Below are 25,297 nucleotides of genomic sequence, written 5' to 3'. Positions count from 1 at the left end.
GCAAAGATTTCTTTATATAGTGAAGAAATAGTTCTTCAACAGTAAGATAAGAGGATGGAAAAACTCTCAGGTTTTAGTTCAAATTTGTTAAATTGGACATGATAACATCTGGGTGTTAACGTTTGTTTCAGGGAATTTACATTTATACATCAATCTTTACCTTTTCAAACTGCAATCAATTTCTTAAGTAAGCCTTGCAAACGAGGTTCTGCCTTATTTAAAGACTTATTTAACCTGCTTTCTGGCCACAGAAAGAACAAATATGTTGACAGCTGTGGTAATACAGCTAAAAACACAAATCTGTTGTTCTAATCAAGGGCAGGCACAAGCCCATAAGTTATTACTTGAACACAGCAACCCAAGTCAGCACTTGGAGGTATTCATTCTTTTTTGACCAAGGTCATTTCAACATTTGAAATTAGTTACCAGGCAAGACCTGGCCACTCTCAGTATCTGAAAACAGACAGGAAAACTGCTGCTTTGGCAATGGAAGATTCTTTACAACTAGAAAAATAATGCAAAGGTACAACAGGTAACATGTTCCACTAAGCCCCCTGATTACATACCCTAAATTTTTATTGTTGTGCAATAAATGAAGGGGTTGGGTTTGGTTTTGGTTTCATTTCCTTGTTTTGCTTTGGCTTAGTTTGGATTTCTTTCGGGGTGGGGGGAGAGGAGGTGTTTTTTTTTTTTTTTTTTAAATAACCTTATAATTCTTATAAATAACCTTATAATTCTTATCCACTTCCTATCCATGCAACTTCTTTTTGCCTTCTGAATACATATATCCAGACTATTAAATTATCTGGGAGGCTAGAAAATATCTACATCATCAAATATTAAACAATCATTTGGCTTTTTCATTGTTTTAATGACATTGACTAAGAACAACATAACTAAGCAAACTATTTCCTAATTATCAAGGCTTACTTGCAACTCATTGTACATTCCAAATTGCACATCCCAAGAATGGATGCTGATTATTAGCATTGTTCAAATGAGCATGTTATTATCCAATGCTCCTGCTCCTGTCAGCCTTACAGGCCAGCTACGCACTACAAAGTACCTTCATTCAGCTTCTGCTTCTCAGCACCGCTCTGGGAAATAAGAGATGAGCAGCCCAGAACACAGCCCTCCTGCTTCCAGTTCTGTGTACACCAAGTACAAGTGATTTAGACATGGAAATAGAAATAGCCACACTTGCTTTGAACTTCCATGGTATCTGAACAGGCTCAGAAATTAAATCCCACCACACCCATGTGGTTGGAAGAAGTCTAGGTGTATGAAAATTCCTCAACTCAACCTTCCTGAAAAGGTAGGATAGCCTAAAAAAACGTTATTATGAAGGGTTGTGGCTGACCTATTCATCCAACTAGTTAGCAGAAGAAGGAAAAGAAACAGACAGTATCAAGGGATCGCACGCATAAAAATAAATTGATGCATGCAGATCAGATAAATAATAGTATAGAGATGTTTATAATTCATAAAATCTTTATACATTACATTTCTTGAAGCACATATTCCTAAACCACATCCTATGGTTTAGAAAAATGGGGGTAAAAAAAGGTAAAATCCATTACATTAATTGTTATCTAAAAACTGTTACTTAAAACAGCCGATGTTTACTTAAATACCCTTGTCTTTACTATGCACATCCTATTTATTTGTATTCTAGAGTCACTTCATTTTTTCCTTTCAAATACAGCAGTACTTGGGTGCAAAAACTACTAAAAAAGTAGCTTACTTTCTACATGCTTAAATATAAAATATGAACAATTTTCTATCATTTAGGAAACTCAAGAGCTTGAAGAAGCCTCTTTGAGGCACCTGCTAATGTTTCATGATTCCCCTAATGCAGGGGTTCAACAGCAGGAACAGAGAAGTGCATGAATGGACCCATCAGGAATGTACTTTCTGTACTTTCTGGAAAAGCAGCAGTGGGAGAAAGGACAAGCAGCTGTCTGCCCTGTCCCCTGCAGAACTGAAGAACAGAAGTAAAGGGTGGGGAAGAAAGGTTTCCTGCCAAACACATCATTTTTTGACCACACTTAAGAGATGAGATCCTTAAGAGCTCCCCTGTGCCTCAGTGCCCACCCCATTCCCGGGCCTGGTGATGCACAGACCCTCATGCCATTGGAACTGCTCGGTGCCAAGCTCACAGGAGGAGAAAAAAGAGAAATCAAACAGGATATCCTTGGGGCTTCCAGGGAACATAGGTGTGCCAGTCAGCCCTCATGCAGTCAGGAGAGCCCAACATGTACACAGTACCTACGTGACCTGATGCAACTAAACACATGATGCACCAGCATTCCCAGGAAGAGCAGCAAAACTCAAGGGTGACTTTCCAGGGAAAAATAAAATCACGAATTTTGAAAGAGGCCAATGTATCCACAAAGCCTGATGCACTGCTCCAGCTTCTGGGGCACCCCAAGACATAGGCTGCTTCCACAGCCTCTGCTGACCTACCCTCTGACACACTGTTCTCTGAATTTCTCCTATTTCTTTGAGTGCCTTTATATTTTTGAACTTCACTACCATCCTACGGCAGTGAGGTCCACACCTTACTACACATGACGTGAAAACCCATTTCTTTTTATACCTGATATATTCACTTGATATATTTCAGCTCCCATCTTCAAAGAAACTGTGAACAATTACCTCCTACTCATAATTCCCATTCCCAACTTTACACAACTTTGTCATAGTTTTTACTGAGTTGGTACTGCCTAATTCTTCCTGGTGCAGAAGCCATTTCATTGTACATCTGGTTTTCCTTTATCCTCACCTTTCCTAGCTCTGCTACTTTTTCTTTCCTGAGAAGAGAAACTAACTATTGCACACAAAGCACACACACACAAAAAAAGTCTAGGACCCACTGGTTTACGAAGATATAACAATGATTCATTCCATTCCTTTCCTAATGTGTCCCTTTCAATTGTTACTGAATTTTCAAGGTGATGCTGTCCAGCTGTCTGGAAGCTTTATGATCTGTTCTCTGAGCAAGGATCTGGAGCCCATTAATGTTAATGGATCATTAGGGACACTTTCCTTCTGATGAGCTGTCTCTTTCTTTTGACACAGATAATACTTGATAAAATCCCTGATCCTCTCACAGATCTGTGTGGGGTTTGTTTGAGATAGGTGTTTGTGTTGTTTGGTTGAGGTTTGTTTGGTTTTTTCAGCATATAGAGCATTAACTATTAAAATACCAACTTTCTGATCTGAAATCCATCCTCACACAGGCATTTTGTATGTGTTCAATAGTGTGGGCTAATGCCAGACTGAAAGATCTACTGAATTTGGTCTAAAGCACTTGAGATTTGCTTTACGCATTGATGCCATTTCAAATTTTACTACAAGGGAAGAAGTAATGCTAAAACTTTCATCACCAAGCAAATGAAAGCTCTTTGCCTATCTGCACCCTCTCAAATATTCTCTTCAGCCAAGCACTCCTGAAGCTGGTATGAAGCAAAGTTGCTCTTCCAGCAGCTATTTATGATTTCAAAGAGTACATCATCAACTTGCTCCACTTTGGACTAGCAGATTTTTAGGGAAGGGGTCATCTGCACACCAAAGAGCATTACAAGTCATTTGGTTTGTTCCCAGAGCTCAGACACTCAGACTGCTTTGAAATAACTGGGAGCTGGAAAAACAACCAGAAAATTTAACATGCAAATTAGTCTAACAAGAATTCTATTTTGTTTTTATAATTCCTGGATTCAGTAGAGCTAGAATAATGAGCTTTCTGAAAACAGGGCAAAAGTCTTATCTTTTCTCAGTTGGTTTGTTATGGGTAGTTACAGGCTTCACTTTCACTAGAATTTATACTTTTTTTCTTCATAATAATTTTTACATCTTGTAAAATTTATGATGTAAAAAGAGCATTTTCTGAACAAGGATAACAAAAGGCTCCACTTTTTTCCTCCTCATATATATAAAGCTGCTTTATCCCACAAGTTCCTACATATCTTGCTGTGTGTTCAACCTAGAAAATCTGAGTGTGGGAGTTTCTATTTAGGATTGGGTTTATATTTTGGTGTTTGTTTTTTAATGAAAGCAAAAATGAAATTGTTTTCCACACTATAATGTACAGTCTCTTAATATTCTAATTATGCAAAAACTTGAAATGTTCTCATAGTAAAAAAACCACAGAGGCCTCATTACAGCATGCATTTCTTTAAATGTCAAAATTGCAATCTAAGTAAGAAAATGCATTCTTTGCACACTGTAGGTAGAAATATGAAAACAGAAATGGGATTTTTCCATTGCAACAGTGAATCAGCAACAGATGTGCAATGGCATGATCAATCCATTCTTCTGAGAGGTTTCATTCCATCCACTTACTATAACGCATGTGTTATTAAAATAACCAGTGGCCAACAAAATATTAGAGCAATATCCTTGTCCAAAAAATCACAGATACAATAAAAAGAGCCATAATTTAAAAAATCCCATCAAATAAAAACTTCAAAACTACACCTGAAGCCTTAAAAGAACTTCTCTGTTTGTTTGAAACATCCTGGAATCAAAGGGCCACATATGCACACACAGAGCACAAGCACGTGTGTGCTGATGGGCACTTGCATTGCTCACACATGAATTCAATAGATGAGAGCCAGATCCAGCCCAAAAGAGGCACAGACACATGAGCATGGATTTGGGATTTGGCATTAAGTGAACAGCCTGGCATGAACATGAAATCTACGCAGTAAAGCTCCAGACCAAACTGTTCTGCTATAGCCAGAGAAAGTCCTTTAAAATACTCTAATAAAAACTTCCTATGCATCTCATATGTTTATTTTCTTAGTTTAATATTACCTCACAGTATGTCTCTCTTCCTGAAGATAAGCATGATACCTTTTTTAAGGAATGAAGAATTCAGCTTCGCACTGTACGTCCAGGACAACCCTGCCTCGTGCATCCGCACCAGAAACACAACTGACTGCTCCAGGTTCCATCACCCACAGAAGTTTCCAGCTTTCAGAGCTAACACCTAAAATTTAGCTCTGCTATCTGCAGTTCATGCGTAATTCTAAGCTGTAGTTTTGGTTACCCATTTAAAATTTGAAAATACCATAGCATTTGCACTTGGAATTGACACCGCTTCTCCACCTGCAATTTTGTTTTGAAGACTATTCATTTTAAAGGAGAAATAAGGAAACATCTGTAGCCGGAAAAATAATCAAGGGGTCGTGTTATAGACTAACTTCTGTAGGTGCTTGTGAAGAAAAATAGTTCATCCCACCACACTAAAAAGCTTGGAAATGTTTCTTCACCAAAATGCCCAGAGCTTTCCTTGGCTGTAGCCATCTCTGCGCTCCAGAGAGGCTTCCATCATCCCATGTGCTGCCTCTCAGCACCTCAGACTCACGGGAACCTGCAAAACCTCTGCCAACCCTTCTCCCAGAGACTCAACAGTAACATTAACAGCACAAGAAGTGTCCAGCAGAAACAAGAGAAAATTAAGTCAATTACCTAAGCATAATAGATTCAGTTTATTTTTCCTCAAGGAAGAACAGAATCACCTTCCATGTGAACTTCTCTTACATGCAGCTGTCAGCTTAAGATAATGACCTCAAACACTCAAGATTAAGATTCTGATCATACCCTGATAGTAAATTATTTTTTAAATATATGTATTTTTGCCTCACATCTTGAAAGGGAAGATCTACTGCTGCAGATTTTGTGCTCTATTCTTCATCATCACCATCTCACTTAACCACCAGTTATTTTACTACAGTAGAAGACATCTTAATCCTGTCTGCTGTCTTCTCTTTTCCTTTGGATAACAGGCAGTGATCATCTCAGCTTGAGCCACCAGCTACCTATCAAACCCTTGATTATTCCTGTGCAATCTTGCTAGAAAGCTCTAACATCATTCTTCACAGTCTATCATCACCTTCCTCTCAGTTATTTCAGTCTTAAAAAAAAAATATCAGATTTGTATGTCTCAGTGGCCATTATCCCCCCAACTTTTTTTACTCAAAGTAAGCAACCAAAAAAGCCTTCAAAAAACAGATGCCTTTCTGCCACTATTCCTTCTAAACCTACTGCCTCACTTCTGTGACAACAGACAGACTCATGACCCTTCTCTGGAGAGTTTCTCTCCTAATGCTTAACTCAGTTCTTTTGTTCCTTTTTACTGCACTGCAGGTCATCAATCACCCATCCTTCTGGCACATCACCTTTGAGCCAACAATTCTTTCTAGCTAATCATATCTGAGAGATACAAAAATGCCTCAGCTCTTCATTAAGTACATCATCTCCATAGTGAAAACTAGCTGCAAATTTTTTTTAAGCTTAGTACTTTGTCCTTGCACTTTATGCTCTTCCAGAGCTGCCCTTCCTTCATATAGAAGCTCAGCTATTTCTCCTTACTTCTGAGACCTTTAATGACCAAGGTCTTGAATATTCAACATATGCTACTGGGATGGCAATTTTGCTTTGCCATATGTGCTAGGCCCTGTCATGAACTTTTTAAAGCTGTCAAAGAAGAACATTTTTTGTTTCTTACAGGCAGACCCTTCATGCAGGAAGGGCACCCTAAAGAGCATCCTTCTAATACCCATTATTTATTTAGCAAAGAGAAGGAGTCAGGATGGGAAGGTGAAGTTACATTCATCCTGTCTGTCTCTGATATTGCACCGAAGCTGTGATCAACCTGCAGTGCATGGATTATCAAAACATCATTTAAAAAAAGCAAATACAAAATTTTATTGTTCCAAAGGCAAAAAGGTAGGAAGGCATACACCAAATAGCAGCAGCCTGAAAAGAAACTTTGAAAGCATCATGTGTGAAGCAAGCTGCAGCTCCTTCAAAGTATGGTCCTTAAAATGACAGAAACTTTTTTCACCACATTTTATTGTTTATGTAAATGTAACTGTAAATTTTAATGTCTTGTTCTTCCTTTTTTCCCCTTCTTCTTCTCTACCTTATTTCTTCTGGTTTATTTTGCTACTGCTATCTTTATTCAAATTAATACATGCAAGTAACATGTCTGCATATAGTAAGATCACTTCCTCCTTTCCCTGCTCTGCCAAGAACACAATTCACTAAATTACAGAAACATGGAGCTGCATCACATATAAAACATTCATCACAGATATCTACTCAATTCTAGGGAAGGACTTTCACAGTCTGTGCTTAGATATCCTTCGAAGGGTTTTCTTTATCATTACATCACTCATTGAAAGAAAAATAAGTTCTCTCTACAGATAACAGATCCATGTCCTGCTTATCACAGCTTGTGTTTGAAAGTCAGTTCTTCTCTCAATGTTTTCTTCTCAGGGAAAAAAAAATCCTTCAACTTTTCTTCTCATTAATAATTTAAAAAAAAAACATTTCCTCTATTTTTACCTTTCTTTAAACATTTATCCTCATCCTGCTGAAAGTATTTCAGAGGACATCTTCACAGCAGAAGACACAAAACAGCCATTACTGGTACATCAGGTCCCTTCAGTCTCTCCATCTCAGATCGTCTCTCAATACAGCTCAAAGCAAAACACAGGTGACACATTTTTGGCTTGTAGCTCCCTCTGATTTTATAGATTCCCACATAAATCCAAGAAGGCAATGTTCCTGGATTTCCAAATGGACCCCAGAAGGAACAACAGGGCAGTGGTGTTCCTAGTTCTTGATTGAGCAATGGATGCCAATGACAGGACACTCACAACAAACCCTTAATCATTCTGGCAAGAGACATTTTTTCCAGCTTCAAAGAAAACTATCTTCTGCTTCCACAGGTAATAGAAAGACTTCTTATGCTACACACTCCTCTTGTTTAGCTCCAGACTAAAATAATAATGTGTTTTTACTACCTGAACTTCACCTGTTCTTTAAATTCCCAAAATAAGCTGCAGGTGAACACAGATTTTTAAACTACATTTACAACCTGCTCTTTCACTGGCATGAAGGAATCTTGGTAAAATAAGAACTTGGCAATAAACACTCAGCAACTGATTTTCCCATTTTCCTTTTTTAAAATTCTTGCTCAATGCATTGCAAGGCATCACTAAACCAATAAAACAGATAATGCTGTCAACTCTCAGTTGTGTGAAGTAAAGGTTTTGGAATAATTCAGTGTAGTAGACACCTGTCCTTTTCAAACCAAAACATTCAGCCAAAGAGAAAGTGTCAAAAATGAAACATGCAATGAGAGTACAATGGGGACAAGTTATCGATACAATTGACTGAAGCAAAACCTCAGTTTATGAGGGCACAGTTACATCTCTCCACATCCACAGCAGGTTTCATTTTCAGTTCAATGACAGAAAGCTAAGGGATAACAGCATACCAGCTCCCAGAGGAAAGGGCTGATGGTTTTGAGGGGACCCCACCTCTCTGTTCCGTGCAATGGACACGTGCTCCTTTGCACTCTGCCGAAGAGCTGCCAGGCAAACCTGTTTCCTCCTTAGATCCAAGATTTCCAGTCTGTCCCCAGAACCCAGGACTTGTGCCCACAGCTGCACTGGTGCACTGCCCCCTGCCCACACCTCTCTGGGGCGCAGGCTGAGCACTGAACCCCATGGCAGCTGCTCTCTGAGACGTGCTGCGGGGCCTGTGTGTGCTCAGGATGCCACAAAAACCTACTGCAACTGGCAAAAGAAGCAACTTCCCCTGAACTTGCTATTAGAGTGGCAATTCATAGATGAGGTTTTCATGACGAAGTTGTAGCTCAAAACTGCAATAAGGAGAAAGAAAAGGGCCCCTTCTTCAAAACGCAACAGTATTTTCCAATCACTTTTAAAGATCTGGCTGGAGCAAAGTGATGCAAGCCCCTTTTTCTCCTTCACCTCCCTCACTCCACAATCCTACAAAAAGCAGGGATTTAATTCTAGCCCCTTCAGTCAGGCCTTATGTATAACCCTCTTATGCCTCATGTATAACCCTCTTACCACTCCTATTTAATGTTTTCTTGGAACTTGTGCACAGATCTACAAGCAAGGCCGATAACCCACTAATCTCCAAAAGGAATGCAGGAATAATAAGTAAATAAAAAAGAATGGATTCAGGACAAGCAGTGGCCACAAGGTATTTGCAAGGAATTAAATACAGCATTGTGTTTCCTACAAGCTGCCTTCATACAGTATCTATTCTGGTAGGATTTGAGCTGGATAGAGCAAAACTACAGGTTATTTTTTGTTTGTTTTAGCTGATGGGGGTGGATTTCTTTTCCCCCAAGTTTCAAAGCAGACGGGGAAATGATAATATTAGAAACCTGACATTTTGCACTCATTCCTGCTTGTATAACCATATGCTTTTATACCAAATGGGACTCCTTTAACAATTATGAAGATCTACTGCCACACATGATTTTACTTGAGATTTTTCCTGTACTTCCAAGAACTAACATCACACAGAAGAGTGTCATCCAAGTTCTACTGCATACTTAATTTGTAACAAATTCTGAGTACCTCCCTCTGTTCTGCTTACTTTTTTTCAGGATAACAAGGAAGTTTAAAGGCCAATACACACAAGCTTTAAAACATACGCCAGCTAAAGACAGTCATCTGATCTTTGGAATGTTCTTCACACACAGGCACTGCACTTTCTCAGAAAAAGCAACAGAACTTACCCTCATCTGTAGGGTTGAACCCGCAGATATCACAGATACATCGAACCCACTTATTCATCTCCTCCTCGCTGTCTGCTACCAAATAGAAAACTCGATCTATAGTGTTGATATCAAAAATATAGCTGTTTTCAAACTCCTTTTTGTTGAACGTTAATCCAGCATCCACTTGTTGACACAAATTTAGGTCAATAATACGGATAGGCTTCTTGGCATGGTCATTTTTGTAGTATTCCAATACATCTGGATCCCCCGTTAGGCGGCCGCTCCGAAGCACAAACCACCTTCTCTTCCATGCCTGAAAATTGGGGAGGGAGAAAAGGAAGAAAAATTAGAAGGAAGAAATCACACTTCAAGACCTTTTATGTGGGATTCCAACCTGGGTTGAACCAAGTACTAATATAACTGGTTCAATTATTATACTAAGAGATTACACATCAAATACCCACATTTAACACTATTTAGGTATTGTTACAGTAGTGGACTTAAGGATTAGTGAATTTGTATTTTAAATTTTATATCTTGACTTTTTTTGTAGCAAGTGGATATATAAATTAAATCACTGTTTACAAAATGAGAAAGCATGAATACACAAAAGAAAAAAGGGGGGTGGGGATCAGGAAAGGGGCAAAAAAACACACAAAAAGGGCTTCTGAAGGAAGCTGTCACAGGCATGAGAAAGACAAAATAAAATACATTTTTAAGTGTTCCATGGTGTTTTGTTCCCAATATATGTTGTTTCAGGCTGATGCATTTTAACTGAATTTTTCACTGATAATCAATGATATGACCTGCATTTAGGGAAAAGACACTACTCACACTGTACATGCACCTTGATTCCAGGGGAACTCTGCATTTAGAACCTCATAATATTTCTACAGTAGTACTTCTTACAGAGAAAGAGCCACATTATTATTTTTTGAAAATGTTAGATAGATGGGGATGGAGAGAATGACCAAATGATGCAGTTTTACCAGACAAATGCAGAATAGAACAAATTAATTTGATAGTCTGACACTACGCCTATTATACCAGCCCTCCTGATGCTGCAGAAAGAAGCTGGTCTAAGAGAGAAGCAAATGCAAAATGTCGTATTCTCTAACGAATCCTTAGCTGCCTTTCATCCCATGGGCCTCCATCACCTGCCATAATCCTCACTGAAGACCTGAACTGAAACCACACAACCAAGGTCAGCATACAGCTGTCCTGCTGCTTCCAACAGCATCTTTATTGCCCCACTTGGCTGTACTTTTGGTCTTCAGCTCTACCAGCAATACTATGATAGTAGCTTCTTTTTATTACCCAGTGCCAGCCAGGATAATGGGCACAGCAGAAGAAAACAGACACACTGCCATTGCTCACAAGGAGAGCTGCACGTCTTTCACACTGAGAAATTTGAATGCAGAGCCCAGACACAGTGCAGACCAAGTAAATCAGTGCAGTAGCCAAGACACTGTGCATTACACCACAGACTCACATCATGCCCCAAGTCACCCTACTTTAAACTTCCTTAGGATATTCAAACAAGGTTGTCAGCAAGTCCTTTGAAAGATTAAAAAAAAAACCAAAAAGAAAAAAACAAAAAAAAAAAAAACAAAAAAAAAAAACAAAAAAAAAAAAAAAAAAAAAAAAAAACAAAAAACAAAAAAAAAAAACAAAACCCAGCAGAAGAAATGCATAAATAAGACAGGTGAGAGTGAGGGAATTTTCATTTTGGCCATCCCTGGCTGTGTGCTAATCAAGGAAAAGGAACAGAATCAGCAAGGATGGTCCGAGAAGGGGTCAAGAAGTGTGACATCCTTTAAACACTGGGACAGCAGCTCTGAAAACAAGAGTTTCTTGCTGTGTATTAGGGAATGATTCAGAGCCATTTTTGTGAGGCACAAGAGTGCATTCATTTCATTTTTGTAGGTGCTACCTTCAAACAAACTAGTGGAAGGGGGACAAGGAGCAAGTACTGCACTGCCGTCTCCCCACTCTGAACAAGCGCTGTCGGCAGCGTTGCAATAGGACCCAAAATGAACGACACGCATGCTGAAACTTCCAAGGTAAAAAGAAGGTTTATTTCTTGATTTTGATATATTTAGAATTTTAAAAATGACTCTGGATTGGAGGATGAAATTGCCACTTCTCCAATGACACTGGTCAAACCAACAGTTTATCAAATTTCTCCTCCTCCAGAAAGGAATGCAAAAACAATCATTATTTACATAAAAGTGCGTGAGAAACTCCATTACAAAAATGTAACCATCAGAAGGCTTAGAAGAACAGGGCAACACCCCAGAGACTCAAAACCCCCACTGTGCATGCCTGTTTGGAGTATCAAGCTACAGAAGCTATTATGAAAAGATAATACAGAAAACAGGAGAAAGGGAAAAAGGACAGACAGCACAATTAAGGCTTGTGATCTATTCTCCAACTAGCAAAGCTCTAAAAGATTTTTGATTTTAAGATAATGTCTATACTTTAAAACTACAAAACAATTGTATTTACTGCACTTGTGAAAAACAGCATCTGTTTTTAAATGATGAATGGTGTGAATCAAGTCAAAGTGTCAAGCAACTATTTCCATAGTAGCAGTAAATTTAACTGGTGAACAGTTAAAATGTGGAAGATATAATAGATTAAGCCCCTCTGATTTAGATTTCAAATGTGAGTATATCCTAGCAGCACAGCCAGATAAACAGCATTTAACATCGCCCCAAAAACATTAGCAGAGTTTTGTTTCCTGCTTCCAAATCAAGTGACAACTTAGATGCTGGGATAACACAAAGCTTCAGTAGATGAGCCTCTCTCCAGGCAAGGCTGATGACAGATAACTGCTACAAGCTGCTTCAGAAACAAGCTTTATCTTTAACTTCAGCCTTTAGTCACTCCGATGAATTTTTTAAAGCAGAAATCAAGAGGAAAGAGATTAGAGATAGGAGAGGAACAAGAGCAACTGAGAAGCATGATGTCTCACAGTTTGTCTCACAGTTTGTGCAACAACAAAACGCCAGGCAAAAAAATCTATCATCTCTGCATCAACCAGGTGTGCCTCTTCTAAAAATTTATTTCTAGTACTGTGTTAGGGAATGAAAGGTTCTTAGCAATCCTGACGATTTCTTTTGAGTATTAATAGGTAAATAGGACTATAAAACTGAGAAAAAACACTGAGTTAAAAAGAATTTCCTTTCAGCCCTTCAGGCTACAAAACAGCAAGTCTTAAATATTTAAAATATTGACTTTAGTCTGCTGGCACCTGCTACCATTTTTGAAGGGTTTTCACATAGTGCACATGTGAACATTTATTTCAGTCCTATAGTGAATCACACTCTGAAACTGGCACAGATTATATTCAAAACCAAAAGCAATTCCATAAACTACACACTAACAAGGCAGATGCAGAGGTTGTCTGGACTACAGTACAAAGCACAATTTAGCAGCAGAATAAAGCTTAAAGCTAGACAAGCAAATTGACATCAGCGCCCTTGCTAATCATAGTACAAAAGCGCCTCTATACTTGGTCCAAGTGCAAAATGAGCTCACATAAATCACCCTTTGTTATTTGAAAATATCTGGGATTCTTAAAGCTTGATCTATTTTTAGCATTTCAGTATTTGTTGCTGCAAAGAAAGCTGTGACTGCCCCACTGAAGCACAGAATATTGTGCTATTTGTGTTATATGTGGAAGGAAGAGCTTTTACAGCAACAGCTTTCCAAAGTATAATCTCCAAAAGTGAGAAATACGTACTTATGCAAGTTTTATCTTTTCTTTTCTTTTTTTTTTTTTTTTTTTTAACCCATGTGGGCATTTTTGTTTGAAAATTTTGTGTTTTCTTTTACAGAAGTGCATGCTACAAACTATTTCTCATAATCACTCAAAAAGATGCAACCAATTTACAGCACAGGAAAATTAAAGGTACTAATTATTTATCTGTCATATAACTTATGTTATTACCAGCCATACATTATCAAACATTGGTTTTCTGTGCCAGAAGTCAACTGCTTTGAGAAGTAAAAAAAAAACCACCTAGAATATGATTTAAGTATTTTGTAGTTATTTAATTCTGGAAAGAAATTTGAGCAAATATTTTTAAATGAAAGATTCACTCAAAAATAAACAATATTTTATTAATACAAATATGGTTTAGTAATATATTTTATAAATATAATAGGACTTAGTCACTAAACACTGCTTGCAAAGCCAATACCTAATTCAGAAGAAAAATTGCTCCTGTTTTAAGTGTTGTAAGGCAAAAATCATGGTAATCAAGTTCACCAAAAGCCTGCGTAGGCTTTGTAAATTATTACAAAACACAGTTTAACAAGGTTTGCTGCTTTTCCTTTGGTCTAAGAAAGGCCTTGTGTGCCTCTCAGCTTGTTTTCTCTCCTGGGCTGCACAGCACATCAGCTGGCCCAACACAGGACACCACCGTGCCGGCCAAACATTGTCCTGCCTCTGTCATGAGACCATCACAGCCACAGAAACCAGTCTGTTTACTTGCTTTGAGAGAGGCTGAAATGTGACAGGCTGCTCACCCACAGAGCATCAAATGATCAAGGGAACAGTGGAATTCTGTATTTTTTACACAGCATTTTGAGTAGGTTACAAAGTAAAACCAAGACATATCAATGATTAGGGTTGATTTTTTTTTACTAAGGTGTATGCAAACTGCTGATTTCAATGTGAATGTAGACGCTAAGAAATTGATAGAAAACAGCATGCAGCAGTGTTAGGGTTTAGTTGGTTTTTGGCTTTTTTTTAACTAGTCCATACTACTGTATACAGTACACAGAATTTACAATATATTCTACTTACAAGAGGTGTACATGTTGAAGAAGCTGTAGCTATACTTCCCTTAATCTTTACATTTATGGATTATTTTCCCCTCCTCTCTCCTCATACACACTCAAGATGTACTTCATTCAGTAGTTCAAAGATGTAGGAAATAGGAATGCATACGTCAATGGAAAGAGAAAGGAAGGAGGAAGGGGCAGGAAAGAGCAGATAATTTAGATTTTTCAAAGGACTTAACCTTTCATTTAGATCCCCTTAAGCAGTTTCTCAAGAGGCCAAAACGATTACATGACATGTTAAAATAAAAGCTTAGAGATGTTTAATCCAAGACAGCTTTTTGTGGTCCATTTTTTACAGATTTAGCTCTCACATGGCCAAGTGACTGTTTACTGATAAACTGATCAATTATCCTTCTGTAGTTTCCTACTGTTATTACCCACCATTCTAAGGCTGCTTAAAACTGATTTTCCTCTTCTAGCACATTTGCTGCCATTTTTCTTCTGGGCAGCATCCAGTCAAAAAAACCTATCAAAACTTCTGAGAACTGGCTAAGTCAAAGACAGCTCCTTACACTCCACCCCAGCAACACTGCTAATAAATATTTCCCTATATATGACCAGGAAACCCAAGAATCAAATGACAAATCTCAGGTCTTCCCTCTCATCTCTCAAGTGTGTGGATGTTTGTGCTTAGGTTTTCATCTCTGTACTCACAGAGTACTTTAAAAGGGCACTATTTGGCGTCCTTCTTTCTCAGAGACATCAACTAAGACCTGGCAGAAAGAAATTACTTGCCCAGGGGCACAAGGAAGGCTTAAAAAAATACCTGGTGTTTCATAAATGCACAGCAAGGCATTTCCTTACTCCAAAAGAACTTATGAAGTAAACAGAAGACAGCAGGCAGAACATGAACCAGAGAGATGTAGAAATAGCAAAAGACACAGCCCGAGGTGACTTTCTAATGGTCTTATGGACATTTTAGTTCTGCAGCTACTATTGAGCACTTTTCAATTGTCTGCTGGGATCAAGATTTAATTTTCTTTTGCTTTTTGCTCCCATCTATTTAATCTATTCCTCTCTTTCTACTTACTTCTCAGTGCAAAGGCTAAATAACAGTGAAATTGGTACATGTCTCTGACAAACAACCAGAAAAAGGATCCCAAACAGCAGCTGAGTATTTCTGCTCCTTTTTGCCCCCACATTTCCAGTATGCAGGTATTCCAGCCATGGCAGAAGACAAACACACCTCTGGCACAGCTTCACTGACTTGTGGATTAGACCTGTGCTCTGCATCCCAGCAGAAGCTCAAATGAAACAAAAATAAAAGCGTTCTCTCACACTGTGCTTCTTTTTAAATCCTGTTTGTGGTCAGCCTAGACCAATGACAACTGTAACTGGTGAGCTGCATCCCACAAGGCACATACCTGGGAGGACTGCTGGGAAGCAGCACAAAGAGGTCACGTTAGGTAACAATACTTCAAGTACAAGACTTCAATTTTCCCACTTGCTGCTCTGCCAGCTTGCAGAACTAACTCCAACATGGTGAAATTGCAAAATTTCAAATGTTTTCCCTAAGAAATTAACACTTGCAGATTTCCATATGGATTTCTATACAGACAGAATTAGTTTGGGGTGTTTTAAAAAGCATTTTCCATAATTCTTTTTAAATCTTTTAGGTTTGATGGTTTTGTGGGGTTTTTAAATCTGGTTTCTTTTTGAAAGGCCATATCAGGAGCATCAGGAACGGAAGAATATGTAATTGGTAGTTATTTCTGAAACCCTTGTCATAACACTAACTGGCAACAGACATCCTCTTATCTCCTTCCCTAAAAATGATGTCCTTTATCTTTTGAAACCTGAGACAGAACAACTAAACCAAGAACAACAACAACAAAAAAAAAACCAACCCAAAGCATATTTAGTGTCTTAATTCTATACAGCAGAATCAACAATTCCATGATTTGACAATAGTCCAAATATTCTACTCTAAGTAGTACTAGATACTAAGAAGTGTAAACAGATTGCTGGGAAACAAACAAATGGGATATGAGGAAAATACTGAATATGTTATGACTTTCTTTAAATACTTAAGACTTGTTTTCCAGGAAGCACCATCTCTTCTTACTGAGCAAAATAAGGAAAAAACATTCTCAGTGGAAGTTTCCACTCTCCTGGCCATCATCCTGATCATCTGTTCCGAATACACACAAGGCCAAAATTTCCTGTTTTCAAACTATTGTCACCGTTTTCTAGTCTTGTGCTGTCAATTCCCACTTTAGCTTGTTAAATAAACAAAACACTATTCTGTACAGCAGAATAATACTTCTACACACATTTACTGTGAGCTCTTTCATAACCAAGGTTTCAGCATGTGGATTAGTCTCCCAGCATTAATAAAGCTCCAAAAAAGGTACAAAATAAAATGCAGACAGTGTAGCACAAACTGCTGCTTTATTTTGTAAATCTGAAAGTAACTGAATATCTTCATTTTTCTCTTGATTTTGCATAGGAATTCTTAATTTTTTCTTGCCTTTTACATCTTTGTTTTCCTACATACTTATCCCTATTCCCAATGTGCAATAGTGCAGCCAGGTCTGTATCATCTAATTCACATTAAACTGATCTTTATTACAACTGGTTTCAGTAAATACTTTTCTGCAACATGCCACAAGTTTTCTAACGGCAAGCACAAACTTACTCCTGCACACCTGGGAATTATCACCAAAGGAGATTATCATCTCTTCCCCAAAGAAGAACCTATTCACAGCTGTACAGAGCAATAAAGCAGGAGCCCTGCAGCAGCACCAGAACCTGAGCCCCCATTTCACTGTCTCCAGGCCAGGACCAGTGACCAGATCATCCCTCTCTATTCCTACATTCTCCAATCCAACTGAAATGCCTATAATAGTTCCAGTGGTTCTGATCTCTTGCAAAGCCACCTTTCCACTTCTCCTCCACCATCCATCCTGCGTAACCAGGACATAACCCCTAGGAACTTGCTGGGAGCATGTCCCCCACCACTGACAGGAGCTTCGCCATCTCCTTTCACCACTCCATCTCACTCCTTTGTCAGCAATGAAGACAATACTCACAACATAGGCTCTGCCTTGGCACAAGGAGCAATACAGCTACTGCAGGTCCCTTACCCACACATCTATATGGGCCTTCGCTCGCTGCCCTGTCTCCCAGACTATTTCTAAAATTTGGGTAATTCCTCTCTGATCATGAGCATACTCTGATCATCCCTCTCTGTAGTCTTTCCCATATCTATCCTACTTGAAATAATGCTGCCAGGAGAATCTCCCTTCTCTCATTGTGATTACATCGTCTTCTATTTTAAAGTTCTCCATTTATTGACTTGCTGTATTGTACTTTGGGGCCTCTTTTCCTATTTTGATGCTTTTTCTATTTAGTGAGGTCTGTGTTCTTACTTGACTCTCTCCCTCTTGCAAGTCTCCCCCTATTGCTTTTTGCTTTACCACTGATACCAGATTTGGATAATTTTTCCTTCTCTCCAGCATCTCTCATCTTTATTCTGAAGGCTTCCTGAACAAATAAGTAAGGGCAAGACATTGCCTTCCTCCAGATTCCCCCTAAAGATCAGCCTCTTTGTCAGTGCTTGTGATCGCCCAACCAAATTACAATCTGGCTTTGCATCACGTGGATTTATTTAAGAAATGATGGCTTTGTGTATTCACCAGACAAAGGTTTTGTTGTTGAGGTTTTTTTTTTTAAAAGTTGCTTCAGTCTTTTTATCAGCTTTCAATTAGAATTCACCTCTCCCCACAGCTCTTATTTTAAGAAAGCAAATAATTCAGGGTTTGCTCTGGCCTGTTTTTAGAAGTCTCTGCACATTGCTTATCACAAGGATTGCCACCATGCTCACAGGACCCCCTTATAACAAGACAAGGCAGAGAAGACACCAGCCATGCCATTGACGTGGATTCCAACTGAGCTCATGGGTGTAGGTCGCATGAATGAAGACCCAGAAAACAAAATTAGCATTTTATAAAGACGTGAAAAATTCAAAGCTGAGAAGTCAAGCCTACACTCTACTGAGACCAACAGCTGCATGCCTTCTAACGGCTGGGGATTAACTATTTCACCATGTGCTTTTATCCATTCATCCCTCATTTCCTAGGAGTACAGGAGTTTTGGAGCAGTGTTTGTAACATGTTAAGGAAAAATTCCCATTCTTCCAGATGACAAGCCCAGTGCTTCCTGTAATATTTTGTACAAACTGGGTTTTATCTTTTTTCCTTCTTACTCTCCTGTGTAGATATCTATCTTCATCATCTGTGAAAAACTTATACACAAGGAAAAGAAAGATGGGACACTAGAATTTTGTAAAAACATGCAATTTCTAACACGGTTTAGATCCTGGGACACTGCAGTTGCATTGACCAAACAACACATGCTTGTGTCACTGCTTCATGTTTGGATCACTCAAGCATGCTCATTTGCAAACAATACAAGAGCTTTCTGCAGATGGCAAGAGGCCAAGCATTCTGTATATCATTTCTTCAACAAAATATTCATAAACTTAAGTCCTGGACTTTGTACACCCTACAAAAGAAAGGGCATTTGAGCTACAGAAGCATCAGTTTCTCCAGCCTCAATAGGGAATGATGAATTAAGAGGGATTTAGCAATGAATTAAGGATGATGGTACAAAGACATCCCATAATTTCTACAATTTGTCTCCCACGTAACTAATCTGGTTTAACCTACCAGTTGCATTAAAGAAGCTCCTAGCCATCCATTAACACACAGTCTCCAATGGAAATTCAGACTATGTTTTAAACAGTGCCTACAAATTAAACTCAGGACATGTTGACACTCCATCCTTATCCATTCCTCATGAGAGCAAGGATGCACAGTCACCAACATCTTTGTGAATCACGTATGTGCAGACCAAAGCACCTCTCACAAATGAGTCAGCCACTGCTACAGCAACGAGGACTGACACTCACTCAAGCCCTTTCCTCAGACACACTGAAGGGAAAGCTAAAGGAAACCTATTGTTCTGCCAAAGCTTCACAGTGGATTTTACATACTGTGAGGCATTGCAAGGAATTCCCTGTTCGTATATAAGGAACATGCAATTTTTCCCATCTATAAGAAATGGGAAAAATTAGGAATGGTGATTTACATTTTAACACAAACTATAAACTCTCCCATTGCAAATCACCAGATCTGAAATGTACATATGCAGAGATGGCAGAGAGAGTTGCTAAGAAAAGTAAAAGCTAAGATAAAATAAAAATCAGTATTCTGTCTGATAAATACATTCTCACTTTACACAGCTAAAAATATTTATCAATTAGGCTTCAGCAGTTTTTTTCTGAGCAGAACTGACCTGAAGAACTCCAGAGAAAAATTGATTTCAAAGTAAACAAGCACAAAGTCCAAATTTTTTTCAAGACATTATGATATATAGATTCCTTTCACTATGCTCCTTAACCCTGAGTTCTTATTGTAGCAAAAATATTGTTTTTCCAACAATGCAAACAATACTTTTAGATACAAATAACTCACTGGCAGTCACAATATGGTTAAGACATTCAGGAACCAGCAACCTCACAGACCAATAGCTAATTCAACTACATACCAGGATACTTGAATATTAAGATGCTTCAATATAATTACTTGGATTAGCTTACAAAACACTCCTCTAGCTCTCATCAGCTCACATAAAATGTTTTCTACTGCTTCCTAGACTGTAACAGAACCCTCGTGCCATACATTATTAGGATGAACAGCTTTGTAGAATGTAACCACCACAACCAATTCACAGACGTGTGGATAGACAAGGAATCACAGACAGCTCTTCAGTAACAGCACAAATATTAAGGTAAACTGTATTTTTAGATGGCTGTATTAACACAACTAACACACACCCACAATGTACTGAAGCAATACACCAGAGCTTCTATTTGTACTCCATGGCACAACACCTTTCTCCCATTTTTTAGAGCTAGTAGATATGAGGCAATCAGGTAGAGAGGTTTAGGCTCTTGCTTCAGAAACAGCATTCACCAAGTTAACTTGTAAACCAAAACAAAAGCTCTTTCTGAACAAAAAAAAATTTTGAGCACAAAGATAACATTCTTTAAGGAAGCCCCCTCACTCCAATTCATTCTCCCCATACCTAAGCTACAAAGCAGAAAATAAACATCAAGAACACAGTTTTTGACTAGTTTACCTCTTTAACTCTTCAGAAAATGTAAGCAATGTTGTGGCCATTTCTGTAGTTTTGTCCACCCCAAAATAAGCAAAGCTTTCTTTTTCCTGCCAGCTTCCCACCTCACTCTACACCACCCTATCCTCATAACCTTTGACCAACAGGAAGCAGACACAATGGACTGAAAATAACAGCAATTGTAAGATTTCAAATGATTTAATACATGAGGGGTGGGCTTAAGATTTGAAAAACTTCTCTTGCCTTGGTTTTTCAACAGCTACTTAAAACACGTTATCTACATAGACTTAAAATGTTGCTCAAAATGCTGGGTTGAACTGGGCTAAAAACTGCAACTTTTACTATGAACTATTAAGAGCACAGAGGCACAAATACTTGCATGTGTTGAGATGTTGTGTTTAAGCCATAGGCATTAGGCTGTTATATACAACAAAATTAGTTCACCAACAGTGTAAGCAAGAGCAGTAGAAGTTTCTTAGATCATTTTGTCTTTCTTTAAAAAACTTTTATTTATGTGAGCTTTTAGATCAGAAATAGGTATATGTCCCATAGAATCAGAAGACATTCTTGTAAGAAATGCAAGGGTCCATTTAAACACTGCAGTTAATCCATGGTGATGGAAAGTCACAGATCAGTCTGCTAACACTAAGCAGCAGAGATGCACTGTGCAGTGAAGAAGGAAAGATCTTTACTCCTCACATAAAAGCCCAAGCAATGATCCCATATATATCTTCATTAACAGCAAAAAATTCATGTACTTTAAACTGCACCAATAGCTTGACACAAACACTGGAGGGTTAGAGATTCCAAAGTCCAAATAGGCAATTAAAGCATTTCTTTTCATTAGTTTTAATGCTTTTTGCTTTGCACTCCAAGTACCTGCTGATTATTACTTTGCAAAGCCACGATCACGTCCCAGGTTCCTCCTCTGCTGTTACACCACAACACACAGAGGCCACAGTCAGAACAACAGAAGCACCAGCTCAGAGAGGGACTCATCTCTTGTGCCAGAGCTACACTGTGTTTTCTGTACAAAGGAAGGGGCAGTGGGTGGGATAAAGAGTCAGTGCCGTTTTCACTCAGACTCCTGCTCCTGAGCACAGGAAAACCAAATCCAAGGTTCTCTGACAATCAGAGAGGTTGGTAACATCCTCTGCCTTGCAAACACCAAGGAAAATCTCAAGCTATGAGTATTACATGGAATAGTTACAAGCATGCTGAAATGCAAGGTCATAATAATTTTCCAACATTATTAATGCCCCAACATAATTCTGAGTACGTTTGCTACCCCATGCAAACACTTCATCAAGCACTCACTGCACCTCTATGGCACGTTAGGCACCACTCCATTTCAGAGGCATTTTAATAATGGAATTACAACAGAAACATTCTTTTCTTGGCAGGGTGAGCCCAGGCACTGCATTTCTGCAGGGTAAGACTGGATGTACCTTGTCAATGAAGCATTTCATTAAGGTCTGCTGGAGCTCAGAATAACTACAGAGAAGCCCCTCACGGACCTCGGTATCCAACAACAACTCCCAAACACAAAACATTCAAACAGCACACAAGCAGCACAAGCCACCACTGACATATTAGAGGAGCTGCTTGAAGCACAAACAGTCCAACAAGGAAAGTAAATACGAGGTCCTAAGCCAGCCTGCAGTTTAAGAGTCCCTTGATACCACTCTCTAATAGGATCCTCCTCTTCCCTTCCCCCATTTTAAGACACAACCTGATGCCATTACACCAAGGAATAACAGAGAAAGGATATCCTGCCTAGATTTTCCATTATACAGATCAAATCGTCAATCCAGAGAAGCCTTTGCTTACACATGGGATAAAAAGAAGATGCTTCCAACTGATAAACCCTGAGAGGAAGCAAGGTTGACACCATGACTATTTTTAAGAAGTCAGCATTCACAAAATGGCCTAAAATTAATGGCCAACCCCCACAGTTCATGAAACCTTCATTAAAAATAAAACTAAAATTAAAAAATAGGGAGTTTGCACATTTGAGAGAGGAAAAGCAAAACCAAAAGAACTGGAAAGTGACAGATATAAGTATGCCTCTTCCCAGACTCACCTTGAATTCAATTTGGATGCTAAGTTTAAGTAAGTGAAAAGATAGGAAGCTTTACGTATTTTTTTCTAAAAATGAAGCATTTCCTTCAACAACTGCTGGGAGAAATCTTTCTTCAACAGCTCTTGTCATTTTGACTAATACTCTTTTGCTGTAAATATCATATGACAAGAAGGAAGTAAAGAGAGAAAAATATCTCTATGTAGCTGTATTATGAAAGGAGGAACTTGTTTCTTAGCCCTCATTTTCAAAGCCAGATACCACAGCTGTGCTGCAACTCCAGCTGAACAGCTCCTTGCATCTAACCACCTACCAGACAAAGGGCATTTAGTTTACCAAACGTCCAGTGTTTCACTTTTAGATCAGTTAAAAGCATCCCACATCTAAGGCCTCATCTAAGCATAAGTGAAGTCATGCTTTGTGCATGTGGACAGATGATGAATACAAACATCTTCAGTATAATCTAAGGATAAATAATTTAAGTGGCATCATTTCAACATCAAATTCACTAAAAATGCATTCTTCTGCCAGACATTTCTCTGGATAAAGAACACGATGAGGCAAAAGGCCCTCTAAGATCATTCCTGTAATCTAGGCAATGCCCACAAACTCAAGACATTTTAAATATCACCATTTCTCTCCACTTTTTACTGCTAAGAAAGGTTTCTTCTTTTAAGCATTTATCCTTGTGGAGGTTGTTGTTCTTATTCTTTTTGATAACAGCATCCTTCTAATGAGTAACTAAGAGATTAATGGAAATCAAAAATTTCTGATCTCACCACAAACTATTCTCTCCTCCTCTGTGCACTCAATAAAAAGTGAACAATTAGCCTGCTGTTTGCTCAGTACAGTGAGATTGTTAATTTCTTCATTTGTATCAGGTCACATCATGGAATAGAGAAAAACATTAAAAATACTTTAAAGAAATAAAATCTACCATTAAACTACCAACACTGCTCTGAGAATTTAAGCCCTATCAGATTATTATTTCTTTTCTGGTTTTGAGCAGATTCAAGTGTTACACTTTACCTTATCTGGTCTGCAAAGTACTTCACATTTTTACATTTTGCTCTTTGACATTAAAAGCAAGCACTGCATTATCCAACTTTTTTTGTTGTCGTTGTTAATTTCATAACTGGTTTCATTCGCTATAAAAAGTTTAATTTTTAATTTTTAACTTACAGGCAGGAAAGAAACTCTAAAATTGAACGCCTTGTTACTTTACTTGTTGTCTTTCTTATACACCTAAATGGCATCTACTTTGTTTACTGACTGGAAGCTCTTACCACTGCCAGCACTTCAGGAACAATGTGACTGTAGAAAGGGAAAAACATGTTTTTTTACATTTTGTTTGTCATCTAACAGAATTATAAGGTACACATGTAGAAGTTTCAAAATATTTTTAATAGCGGATAACCTCAAACGGACAAAACAACTTAAGTCAGTAGGTACTTTATCTTAGCTCTTAACCCTTTTCATTTTTCTGGAGCCACTTATAACTCATAGCAATGTAATAAGTAGTAATGATTTGCAACAACACTGGTTGTTTTTCAACATCTGTATCATGACATTGAAAAAGTGTAGTCTATTTCTAACAATGATAATTTTTAGTCCTTAAAATGGAGCTTCGAGACAAGAGCAAGAGGCATGAAATCAGAAGCAAGATTTAATTTTGTACAGTATCTTGTACAAAATTTTCCATCTCTTAAACCTATATATAACATTATTATTATTATTAATCCAGTTAGACACACAACCGATTTGATGATATAAATTGGAGCATGTTGTTTTGCCTCTGATGGAAGCCTCTTCCTCCCAGAAAGTCACAGAGCTGAAGCTGCTTATTCACAACTTGAATCATGAGAGAAGAACTAAGACCAATAATAACAATGTCAAACCAGAATTTTGGAAACCACTGATGCGAAGTGTCTGCATCTTTACTGTCACCAACTGTGCAGGCAAGACACCACCAATGTCACTTTATTTGTGCTGCTGCTGCCAGCTCCAGCCCCCAGACAGGCAGGTGCCACTTCACTGGAGCTACCACATGATTTGAGAGCACTTGTTATGCTGGATAGGCAGAGAGGCCAAAGGCTGACTTATGTGGAAACAAAGGAATTCTCGCTTTTGGTAACAAGCTGATGTGCCAGAGTAGCCAGAACATCCACTCTTCCACTCCCATTTAAAATTTTTTCACAGAAAATAAGACATATTCCAGCAGATTGGGCAAGTCAACTCAGATTTTACTAAAGCAAAATTACACTACCACCTAGTAAAGACCAGAAGACTTTGAGGATGGGACAATGGGATGATATAGCCAGAGTGTTTAGGTTCAAAAACATAAACTTTAAAACCTGAGGCCCCATGGCATGTGAATAGTATAAATACTGCTAGAACTGCTCACATCAGCTACTGACAGACACAGTCCAAACTGCTTCAATCCAGAGGAAAATTATTTTGGTGATGAAAGTCACTGAATCAAAGTAACAATAAAAAACACTTACTTTAATGTTTTGGCACCTTAACCAAAATATGCTGATGAATCAATTTTGCTAGTCGCTTCATGACTAATAAATAAGCATAAGCAGTATTTATTGTATGTTTTCTACCTCTTACAACTCTGCTTAAACACTATAATAAAAGCATAGTTTAATGGTCCACAGTTT

The 25,297-nt window shown here is 38.4% G+C and overlaps 1 protein-coding gene across 5 annotated transcripts in view; it reads right to left on the bottom strand.

Annotated features, from left to right (window-relative positions):
- GAB1 (GRB2 associated binding protein 1) overlaps positions 1-25,297 on the bottom strand; it is a 91,880-nt gene that overhangs the window by 28,290 nt on the left and 38,293 nt on the right. For all 5 annotated transcript variants that reach the window (XM_058803275.1, XM_058803276.1, XM_058803277.1 and 2 more), the window contains exon 2: positions 9,575-9,869. In XM_058803275.1, the coding sequence (XP_058659258.1) occupies positions 9,575-9,869 (295 nt within the window). The remainder of the gene's footprint in view (positions 1-9,574; positions 9,870-25,297) is intronic.

This window comes from Ammospiza caudacuta, chromosome 4, assembly GCF_027887145.1.
Source record: "Ammospiza caudacuta isolate bAmmCau1 chromosome 4, bAmmCau1.pri, whole genome shotgun sequence".
In the NCBI taxonomy this organism is placed as follows: domain Eukaryota; kingdom Metazoa; phylum Chordata; class Aves; order Passeriformes; family Passerellidae; genus Ammospiza; species Ammospiza caudacuta.
This window is presented reverse-complemented; position numbering and strand designations above follow the sequence as displayed.